The 12,487-nt window shown below is 32.1% G+C and overlaps 1 protein-coding gene across 1 annotated transcript in view; it reads right to left on the reverse strand.

Annotated features, from left to right (window-relative positions):
* Window positions 1–318: 318 nt before the first annotated feature.
* Window positions 319–12,487, reverse strand: part of Got1 (Glutamate oxaloacetate transaminase 1) — a 48,612-nt gene continuing 36,443 nt past the window's right edge. Inside the window, exons 6-9 of the mRNA XM_074113428.1 lie at window positions 8,506–8,656; window positions 4,361–4,526; window positions 2,617–2,759; window positions 319–687 (exon numbers count right to left, since the gene is read on the reverse strand). Coding sequence (XP_073969529.1) covers window positions 542–687; window positions 2,617–2,759; window positions 4,361–4,526; window positions 8,506–8,656 — 606 coding nt within the window. The 3' untranslated portion in view covers window positions 319–541. The remainder of the gene's footprint in view (window positions 688–2,616; window positions 2,760–4,360; window positions 4,527–8,505; window positions 8,657–12,487) is intronic.

Genomic DNA, 12,487 nt, shown 5'->3' on the forward strand with positions numbered 1-12,487 from the left:
TTACTATAAATTTCTCATATTTACACCATTAAATAAAAAAAAATTCAAGGCCCTAGACACCGGGAATCGAACCCACTATCACAATCCAACAATATATCTTAGCTTTGCGAGCCTTAATCTCTAATCGCTTGGCGGCTACCATATCGTATACAAGCATACTTCTTACAAAGAAATTAAGATTTCTGTATTCAACTGGGATTTAGAGATTGCATAAACAGCTGGTACACAGTCTTTTTTTTTTATCCACCCATGAAAAATATATTTCTTTTTGTTTTTTTGTACAAAAACTGGATTTACAAAATACTGAATTATAAAACATAATGTGCACACATATGTTTTATTCTAAATATTTATAAATTTAATAACTAATTGCTTCAAATACATACAATACCATACACAGTGATTGTTGATAGAGAACTGTATTTTAAACTGAGTATTATACTCTATTATTGCTTTCATTTATTACTGCAGAACAATGATATATATATATACTTTATTATACATACATATATTTTGTAATTTTTACCCTATTTATTTAAACTTAATCAGAAGGTATACTCAAAATAGTGTTATAGAATGATTGGGCTACATAATCGATGTTCTCTGAATTTAGTCCACACATGTTAATTCTTCCAGATTTAAACATATAAATATGATATTTCTTCATTATGTGTTCAACTTGGCGTACTGTAACAGATGAAGAATACAGAAAATGTAACTCACTAAAATGAGTAAAAAAAATTATTTTCGGCATGCGTAAATAATCCTAGTATGATGAGCAAATACTCAAAATTGCTAATAATAAAAAAAAAAACAGGGAAGGGATTAGCTATGCGGTTAGCGTACTGGACTCCCACGTGGAGGTCCCGGGTTCGAATCCAGCTGCTGACCCTTAGATTTTCTCTTCCTATAAGAGCTTCTTACAGCTCACTGTCCGGTGATGTTACAGTGTTGTCAGTAAACTAGAGAACACTGTCTCCGGAGGCCGACAGTGCACTGAAAAAAGCTCCGGGCGCCAATAACCTGAGATGTTGACGCGCCTTAAATCATTAAAAAACAAAAAATAAATAAAAAGAAACCCACTCATTTTTTATTTTATAACTAAAACTTGTTTTACCTTTCTTTTAATTTTGACAGTCTTTGCATTCTAAGTTCGTAAATTAGATTTCATTGTTTGTCTTTATTTAGACCAGCCTTCAAATTTGAGAGAAATCTTCTCTTTTTTTGGGTATGTAGCATTAACGTTTTTTGTTCGATGAGTTTTCGTAGTAATGTTTTTAATTTGTCCGTGACTAGATTTACTGATTTACATATGGTAAAGAAGCGTATTTTCGATTCTGTAAATAGGAAGGTATCGATTGTGCGACACATTTTGGATTGGCTTGGTTGTTCTTCAAGAAGTTGAGTAGATTAGTTTTTTCTTTTTCGTAGTATGATCTGATGATGTAGTTGATGTACATGAGAAGGTTATGGTTGGACTGGGATCATCGTTTTAGACGTTTCTATTGATATTGGGTGAATTTGAGTTTTTACATTTCATGAAATGAAATTGTTGCGATAGTTTGTTTTCTCTATATTAGAGATTGGTTGGTGAAAAACAAAACTTTAGTGTATTTCTGCAGGGACTCTAAACTGTCCCCCAGAGAATAAACTCCTGTCAGGCCCATGTTACTTTATGCCTGTCCCTCTTGGAGTTTGACATGTCGATCCAATATCGCCTCGCTGCAGATAATCCAAAATAAATTCCCCAGGCTTGTGACAACTTACCCCCGCTACACGCGTATTATAGACTTACACTCTAAACACCAACATGGACTATATGTAGAACAGTACATCAAGTACCTCGCTACTGGTTTTTTCAGCTAGTGTGAATCAAGTCACAACCACCTCTGCAGACCTAATAGTGGACTATAGTTTGGACATGGTGCACAGGCACAGGAGAGTTAGGGAATCCCTGAAATAAAACTTTCCTTGGAGGCTGAGGGTTTTCCATCGTTTTTCCCCTCATTATTTACTTGTACTTTTATTTTGTAACAATAGATATTTTGGAGGTTATAGTATTATACTGGAACTCCTTATGTACATATGTATATACTTAAATGTTAAATAAAGATTATTCATTCATTCATCAACTTAAGTGTACGACCAGAATACGTAGCTTTTGGGCTGATTTGTCTCCCTCCCCACTGCCTCTGTTCCTCAAGAAAGGGAACTACGTCCCTTAGGTCAAAAGCTGGGTATTAAAACAAAAATTACAACTGAAACTGGGCAATAATCTATCTTCCCCTTTTATTTCTGTGAAGTTTCGGTTATGATAGATTCACCAAACTATGCAACTAGGGGAGAATTTGTAGCTTAAGGATATCTTAAGATTGATAATGTGCTATCTATACACATGAACGATTTCTGATTTACATCTACCATCAGAGATTCATCAGTTTGTGGTCAATACTGAATTCTTAAAAGTCGTAAGTATAATTCTTTACACCAACCAGACGGAATGAACCTCTAAAGTTTTAGATGTTAGAATTCTAGAAATTGGTCAGAAAATTAAATTTTTCATTTTTCTTTCCTGTGGGAAAAGTGTTGAGGGCTCTAGGGGAGAGAATTACTTACGGTTTAGCCCAGTGAAGCTGAACATGCCAATCTGGGAGGTGATGTGCTTCCAGCTTCCCTGTGTATCCAATCTTTCCAGACGATCTCTAAATTTGGCCCTCATGTCTAGTATACGTCCAGCCATTATCTTTATACAGTCTTTCCTGAAAAATATAACATATATTATTATATATGTTTATTGTAAAGAAGATAATTGTTTTTCCATTCTGTCATTCCAGTAATTTAGAGCAAACACAAAAAATCAAGGCAAACTTTTAAACACACTTCGAACTTTGTTACGTTTATATGACATCTTTTTCTTTAAGAGTCGATTTACTACTATACAGGCCCCTCCCTCTCTAATTTAATCTTCTTTAATACAGTCCCTTTCCAAGTCTAACATTGACAATCCAATTTCCGAGAAACGTTTTTTTTTTTAATTTTTCACTTCAAATAATAGTTAAACATTTAATATTGGGGAATAAGTAAAGTAAATGCCTATTTTTTCATGCGGGCTTTACATCTAACTACCAATTTAGGTGTCGTGGCCGGAGATGACTAACAACTTTATTATAAATTTATTATCTTTTTAATCATTGAACAAAATCCAAGGCCTAGACTGGGGAAAAACCAGGATAATAAGGATCAATTTAAAGAAGTGTTGAAATGTAAGTTGGAAGAACTGAGAGGAGAAAAGTGACGTTGCAGCAGCAACATATTGAGCAGATTCCTTTTCTTGAGGAATCGCACTTTTGAAGCTATTCCAACCAGTTTCATGGATCTCGGCATGGAAATACATTCTGGAAATTCTAGAGAGTGACGAGGTCAGAAGATGAATAATGAGAGGTAACAGAGCTTACTATTGGTGGTCAGTGGAGGTTAGGTAGCTTTCTTCTACTTGAGTGAACCAGTGACCCTGGTCCGTGCCGAAGGAAATCTCTAGGCCACTGGTGTTTCAATCGGCGCCATGGATTGCCAATGTTAGAATTGGCGAGGGACTGTATTAAAGAAGATTAAATTAAAAAGAGAGAGAGATGAGAGCGAGCTTTGTATGTAAGGAATGTTGGGATCAGAGTATGAGAAGAAAGAGAGCCTCAAGTAACAGTCGGAGTAGACTGAAATCTTTAAGGTTTTGCTGAAGCCTACAGCTCTAGTGAACAAAACAGCTCAAATTTCATCATTGTACTTGTTTATTATAGTCATGAACTATGATAAGCCCATTATCAAGAATATAAGAACAAAGAAATAACTGTTATGGGGGTCAAATCTAAATATAAGGTAAAACTCGATAATTATAGATCGAACAATCGTTTCCCAGTTTTTTATGAAAGAATATTTAAGGGAAAATTAAAACCCTTTGACTTAGATTCAGGCTAATCGTGGACTATGTAAACAGAAGTTTTTAGAAGAACACTACTAAATGTTAATTGCTTACAAGATTGGCTGGCTGCACAGTCTGGAAAACATCTTTATAGACTCTTATGTTTTAATCTAATGGGAAACATGCACAGATATGGCTATTGAAGAAGTCATCGATTTTTTTTTTAAGCGTCAAGAGACGCGAATCGAGTGAGATGAATCAAACTTCTAAGATTCCATCGCATTATCACCACCACTAACTGCTGCTATTCAACCACACTCAACTCATTGTGGAATTCCAAGGGGGGGGAAAAAAAAGTTTAAATGCAGGTTTTTTTTAAAGAAAAAGGCTAGTATTTTTTAAGAAATAATAAAGTTCCAATAATAGAATATCCATATATCTTACCATTCAATATTAAGAGATTCTGTGCTCAGTACCATGGCAACGATCTTAGCTCCATGACTAGGCGGATTCGAGTACATCCCTCTGATCAAAATGGTGAACTGAGATTTGACAACTTCCACTAAACTGGCATCCTTTAACACAACGGTGAGATTGCCCACTCGTTCATCTATGAAAGAAGTGAAGCCCCAGGCATTAGGATTTGAATGTTTATTTTTAAAAAATTAAATTTTTCATTAATAAATAAATTGAAGGAAATAATAATTTTTTTTAAAATTTTGCAACTGCAACTAGTACAATAGGCAAAAGTGATTAGAGATAAGGGATGACGCAAATACACATGCACGTATATATGTATGTGTGTACATACACGCACGCGTACATGCATGTGCGCCAAGAGACGTGAGTGGAGTGAACGACGACCATCCAGTGATGGAAGCCAATTAGTTCGCCAGATTGGCAAGCTTACATCCTAGGAGATCCGGCGTTATATGTTGAGCATGATCGCGTGGCCACCGCCGCTTTAGTCTGCGCTGTGTGGATTTGAAGGAAGTGCTTGTAGTAGACATGTTGTGGGGACCAGAGGGTTGTAATGATTGTGTCTAGATTTGAATGGAGTTTTGTGTATCGTGTTTTAGCAAATTGTATGGCAAAAAGAATGTGTAAGGTCAGTGTGTATTGTCAGGTTGGAGGCATAATAAAATGGAGCGTTTACAATAGTTCGAAGTATTTTAGATTGTAGACGATTGAATCCTTTGGAGATTTGTGCGTTTGGTTGAACCCCACAGCTCAGATGGGTTTCAAAATATAAGTATAAATTAGGCTTTTGTTGTCCAGAGAGAGTTTTGATCTTTCGTCTAAGAGTCTTCTAAGTAGTCGATAGCATCTGTTTAGTTCTGTTCATTTTAGTCTAGTGTGGGGGTTCCAAGTTAGTCGTTTGTCAAGATTTGGTCCGAGATATCGTACTTGGTATGGAAGTTTTGTGGAAAGAGAGAGGAGGGAGAGTTTTCTTGTTTAGAGTGAATACTATGTATTTAGATTTCAATTCATTCACTTTGATTCTCCACTTTTGCAGCCAAGGCTCGAGAAGATTTAGGTGTGATTGGAGGGCACGGCATGCTGTTACAGAATCCAGATGAGTTAATAGAATTGCAGTGTCGTCGGCGAATGTGAAAGTAATTGTAGTAGGGTGAGTTGGTAAGTCGGCAGTATAGAGATATTAAAACTGTCCGGTAGGACAGTTGTATAAGGGTTGATCGTCAAAAACTGCACGAAAAAGCGTAACGTTGAAAAACACCCAACTTTGACAATTTTTTTCTCTTTTTCTATAAAAGATAAAATTCCCAAATTTTCTTTAAAATATAGGGCAAACCCTCCTTTATAACTGTAATTTTTTTGCGACCCCCCAGACCTAATAGATTTTGAGAAAAAAGTTGCCGAAAATGAGCAAAAACGGCATTTTCAGAAATTGTTGTTGTTGTTGTTGTTCTTCTTCTTCTTCTTGTTGTTGTTGTTGTTGTTACCTTTTTTGTAAACTACGTAGCGCCTAAACGCGAGAACCGATTTTCATGAATGAGGTGACATTCGATTCGGAATTTTATGTAGATGTGCCTTTTGGGGGTCTCGACGCTGTACACCGAATGGGAGAGGAGTTAGCCCCCTTTATGTAAGGCCCCCTTCAAAATTATTATTACTAATTACTCTGTAAATCTTAGCCCGATTTTGATAAAATTTGGTAGGATGATAGAGTTAGGGCTCCCCTACGTAACATTAAAGCGGCGATCTGCTCTTACACTAGTTAAGGGGAAGTATAGCAATCGTTTCAAATTATCGACAAGTGAACTGATTTTCATGAATGAAGTGTCATTCGAATCGAAATTTTGTATAGATTTGCACTTTAAAAGTCTCGTCGCTATGTCTCATATGGAGGGGAGTTTGCCCCACCCAAGCAAGGCCGTTTCTAAAACTATTATTACCAATATTTCTATAACGCTTTGTCCGATTTTGATAAAATTTAGCACGAAGAAGTGATTAAAGCTTCTCTATATGGCTGTGAAGTGCCATCATGCTCTTACACCTACTAAGAGGAAGTACTGCAATCGTTAAAATTATCAATGGGTGAACCTATTTACATTAATGAATTGTCGTTCGATTCAAAATCTTTGCCTCTTTGCCTTTTAGGGAGAAGTACTGTAATCGCCCGTTTATTTTTCTTACTTCTCTTAAAAGGAAGGTCTGAAATCGCAGTTTAAATTTGCTTTTTACGTACAAATACCTTCCTATTTTATATAAAAAGGCTTTCTCAAAAAAATTGTTATTGAGGATGGTTTGGGGACCGCAACTATAATCATTCTTTAAAAAGATCTCTCCAGTGGTAGTTACGGTTCCTACTTAACACCTTATCAGGTTATAATGATAGAATTGCTTATTCCAAATTTAAAAAAAACAGTAAAGCAGATATGTAACTTAGCAAAATAGACAAAAATGAAAATCTATCCAAAAGGTACAAAAATCTCCTTAACAAAAACTTACAGTTTAAAAAGTTAAGTATAAGGGTTGATTAAACGCCAAAAGGTACACAAATCAGCAAGTACCCAACATTTCATTCAAGCTTAGTTGATATAATTTAAGTAATTTTGCTGCATTAACTTTTCCTTCACATTTTTTAGAATTTATTAGATGTCACAGACCCTTATGCTGGCCATTTTCATCTACAAAATATTTGTTCAAGTAGCACTGTAGATTGACTTTAATATCTATTAATCTATAATAATCAAACTATTAATTACAGGTTAAAAAGAAAACGTTATAAAAAATAAAAAAAAATACGAGGCTACAAAATTTAAAAACTTTTTTAAAAAAATGCTTACACCAACATACATCAATGATTTCGATTATTTTATTTTTAATAAAAATCGTCTGTTTAAGTTCATTCTTCGATTAAAGTAATTGTTATTTTATGTAGTAGTCAAACGTTTATAATAATAGGTAATAATTATCTGGCTTTATCGCAAATAATATAGTTTTCTTCAATCACACTCTCAATGTAGCTGTTCTTCTCACAATGTTATATATATGTTATGTAATATAAAATAAATAAGTATTGCATACTTTTAGGACAGCTAATTATTCCAGTATTTTACTGTAAGTAAAATTAAATTACAATTGAGAAATGAATAATTGTTGTTGAATAATCTACTTGTTATTAACTGTGTGTTATTTGTGCTCACGAATATTTCGGTAAGACGAATTCAAGTCTGAAATATTGTTTTAAATCCTCCGTGATTCAAATTTAAACAGTAGCCGACTCTAACTTTGTCTTTTTCTACTTTAACATGCGTGTATAAGATGTGACAACTTCAGAATAAAGGGCATATTAAAGATAAATCAGAAGAATAATTTGGAATAGAGTTAAAATAAAGTACCTATTTAAAAACGAAGATATAATATACATTTTATCATGATTATAACCAAATAATATTATGAATGAACTGGCCAGCATAAGGGTCTGTGACATCTAATAAATTCTAAAAAATGTGAAGGAAAAGTTAATGCAGCAAAATTACTTAAATTATATCAACTAAGCTTGAATGAAATGTTGGGTACTTGCTGATTTGTGTACCTTTTGGCGTTTAATCAACCCTTATACTTAACTTTTTAAACTGTAAGTTTTTGTTAAGGAGATAAAGGAAGGGGGCTAGAATGCTTCCTTGAGGAACTCCAGCGAGTATTGGAAGGATAAGAGAAGAAGAAGAACCTTGTTTGACTTGGGAAATAATTATTTACTAACGTTAAAATAAATTCAAAAAAATACACTTTTTACTAATTTACAGTTTGTAAATCGTACACCTGAACCTTAAAGGAAAGGAAACACCCATTTCACTTCCAGAAATGATTGAAAAACAATTTCCCACCTTAAAATGATGTACCACAGACTCTTTAGAAAAAGGCAGCACCCAGCATGATGGTTCTAACCAAATATCAAAAACTGGTCTTATTATATTGTCTATACACCGATTAGCATTTAACTCTACGCTGGATAAAGAATTGTTAACCAATGCTTATCGCAAAAACCCGACGGTTGATGAGAGCCGCCAATCTTCGAAATGAAAACAGTTGAATTTAAAAAGAAAACAAAATTTACTTACTGTATAATCCAAAATTTTTAGCAAATGATTGTGCGCACATCAACTCGAATCCTTTACTAACAAAATATCTGACCGCCCAAGCATCAGCGTCAACATCGCCAGTAGCGAAACCTTGATAAGCCGCATCGAACAGTGGGAATAATTTATGTTCCTGGAAATAATAAAAAATAATAATTTCAAACATTTGGCAAAGCAGTAAAATACTTTTCAGAGGGAACCCTTGAAACTGCGAATAATCTTAACTTTTGGTTGTGAAATATATTTAAAAACAAAAACAAAAAAACGTAAGTTATAGTTATACAAATAAAACGTTTTTACAGAGAAAGTTTGCCAAAATTCGTAGGAATCGATTTTGAGAAAATCTAAAAAAAAAAAATCGATTTTATAAAGTACCATTTTCATTTGACCACTTTTGAACATAACCTTACCACACCAACCACCGATAACACAACATACACAAACACACATACAATACACAAAAAATAAAAGCATTTGCCAAAAATCTCTCTCTTTCGTACTCAGAGGAAGATAAAACGGAAATTCATTAATAGAAAATCTGCCAAATTCACAGGAAGAGTACCAGAAAAAACAGAGTATACTTTATTTGATATATTCATCCTTTATACAAACATTTTTTAATTATCAACAAAGATCTTTCGTAAATCCCTTTTCCTGGATCATTATGTATTGCAAAAATTTTGAATTAATAAGACTCAACCATTTCTTATATGAAAAATAATTCTGACTAAATTAGTTTTAGAAACTTAAGAGTTTGTTCAAATGTTACGATAAGTCAAAAACTAGAAATTTAAGAAATCTATTTTAAAAACTGACAATCTAAATTATATTCTGATCACATCGAATCGTATCTTAATGATTGATTATTACTAAAAAATAAACCACACCCAACAAAACAGTTACAAAATATTAATAAATACTTTTAACATTAAATTAGTGTTACCGATTTATAAATAAAATTAATTTAAAAAACATTAAACTATACTAATTCAGTGCATTAGTTTAGGAGATATAGTTAGTTCAAGTTTTATAGGTTTTTAATCTTACTCAAATTTCAAACTCAAATATCTCGTCTTCTAATGGTCAGAAATCAATGATATTTTACACAATTAAAGATAACTAATAGCTCTATAATTGGATGAAATATAAACGTTTTCAGTGCATTAGTTTAGGAGATATAGTTAGTTCAAGTTTTATAGGTTTTTAATCTTACTCAAATTTCAAACTCAAATATCTCGTCTTCTAATGGTCAGAAATCAATGATATTTTACACAATTAAAGATAACTAATAGCTCTATAATTGGATGAAATATAAACGTTTTCAGTGCATTAGTTTAGGAGATATAGTTAGTTCAAGTTTTATAGGTTTTTAATCTTACTCAAATTTCAAACTCAAATATCTCGTCATCTAATGGTCAGAAATTAATGATATTTTACACAATTTTAGATAACTAATAGCTCTATAATTGGATGAAATATCAACGTTTTCAGTGCATTAGTTTAGGAGATATAGTTAGTTATAGTTTTATAGGTTTTTAAACTTACTCAAATTTCAAACTCAAATATCTCGTCTTCAAATGGTCAGAAATCAATGATATTTTACACAATTAAAGATAACTAATAGCTCTACAATTGGATGAAATATCAACGTTTTCAGTACATTAGTTTAGGAGATATAGTTAGTTAATGTTTTGTAGGTTTTAAAGTCAGCCAAATTTCAAACTCAAATATCTCGTCTTCAAATGGTCAGAAATCAATGATATTTTACACAATTAAAGATAACTAATAGCTCTACAATTGGATGAAATATCAACGTTTTCAGTACATTAGTTTAGGAGATACAGTTAGTTATAGTTTTGTAGGTTTTAAAGTCAGCCAAATTTCAAACTCAAATATCTCGTCTTCAAATGGTCAGAAATCAATGATATTTTACACAATTAAAGATAACTAATAGCTCTACAATTGGATGAAATATCAACGTTTTCAGTACATTAGTTTAGGAGATACAGTTAGTTATAGTTTTGTAGGTTTTTAAACTTACTCAAATATCTCGTCTTCTAATGGTCAGAAATCAATGATATTTTACACAATTAAAGATAACTAATAGCTCAACAATTGGATGAAATATCAACGTTTTCAGTACATTAGTTTAGGAGATATAATTAGTTGAAGTTTTGTAGGTTTTAAAGTCACCCAAATATCAAACTCAAATATCTCGTCTTCTAATAGTCAGAAATCAATGATATTCTACACAATTTTAGATAACTAATAGCTCTACAATTGGATGAAATATCAACGTTTTCAGTGCATTAGTTTAGGAGATACAGTTAGTTAAAATTTTATAGGTTTTTATGTCACCCAAATTTCAAACTCAAATATCACGTCCTCCAATAGTCAGAAATTAATGATATTTTACACAATTAAAGATAACTAATAGCTCTATAATTGGATGAAATATAAACGTTTTCAGTGCATTAGTTTAGGAGATATAGTTAGTTCAAGTTTTATAGGTTTTTAAACTTACTCAAATTTCAAACTCAAATATCTCGTCTTCCAATGGTCAGAAATCAATGATATTTTACACAATTAAAGATAAATAATAGCTCTACAATTGGATGAAATATCAACGTTTTCAGTACATTAGTTTAGGAGATATAGTTAGTTAATGTTTTGTAGGTTTTAAAGTCAGCCAAATTTCAAACTCAAATATCTCGTCTTCAAATGGTCAGAAATCAATGATATTTTACACAATTTTAGATAACTAATAGCTCTATAATTGGATGAAATATCAACGTTTTCAGTGCATTAGTTTAGGAGATATAGTTAGTTATAGTTTTATAGGTTTTTAAACTTACTCAAATTTCAAACTCAAATATCTCGTCTTCAAATGGTCAGAAATCAATGATATTTTACACAATTAAAGATAACTAATAGCTCTACAATTGGATGAAATATCAACGTTTTCAGTACATTAGTTTAGGAGATATAGTTAGTTAATGTTTTGTAAGTTTTAAAGTCAGCCAAATTTCAAACTCAAATATCTCGTTTTCAAATGGTCAGAAATCAATGATATTTTACACAATTAAAGATAGCTAATAGCTCTACAATTGGATGAAATATCAACGTTTTCAGTACATTAGTTTAGGAGATACAGTTAGTTATAGTTTTGTAGATTTTTAAACTTACTCAAATTTCAAACACAAATATCTCGTCTTCTAATGGTCAGAAATCAATGATATTTTACACAATTAAAGATAACTAATAGCTCAACAATTGGATGAAATATCAACGTTTTCAGTACATTAGTTTAGGAGATATAGTTAGTTGAAGTATTGTAGGTTTTAAAGTCACCCAAATATCAAACTCAAATATCTCGTCTTCTAATGGTCAGAAATCAATGATATTCTACACAATTTTAGATAACTAATAGCTCTACAATTGGATGAAATATCAACGTTTTCAGTGATTAGTTTAGGAGTTACAGTTAGTTAAAATTTTATAGGTTTTAATGTCACCCAAATTTCAAACTCAAATATCTCGTCCTCTAATAGTCAGAAATTAATGATATTTTACACAATTTTAGATAACTAATAGCTCTATAATTGGATGAAATATCAACGTTTTCAGTACATTAGTTTAGGAGATATAGTTAGTTACAGTTTTATAGGTTTTTAAACTTACTCAAATATCTCGTCTTCTAATGGTCAGAAATCAATGATATTTTACACAATTTTAGATAACTAATAGCTCTATAATTGGATGAAATATCAACGTTTTCAGAGCATTAGTTTAGGAGATATAGTTAGTTATATTTTATAGTTTAAAAATCTCCATGACTCAATAAAGTTCATCTAACCATATCCGAAGATCAAATTATCAGCAATGCTCATAATTAACCAATTTGTAGCGCTGTTGATTAATCAAATAATGCTTACATTAAATAATAGAAATTTCAGTAAGTTCA

The sequence above is a fragment of the Rhodnius prolixus genome, unplaced genomic scaffold (genome assembly GCF_049639745.1).
Source record: "Rhodnius prolixus isolate KJV_2025 unplaced genomic scaffold, Rpr scaffold_7, whole genome shotgun sequence".
In the NCBI taxonomy this organism is placed as follows: Eukaryota; Metazoa; Arthropoda; class Insecta; order Hemiptera; family Reduviidae; genus Rhodnius; species Rhodnius prolixus.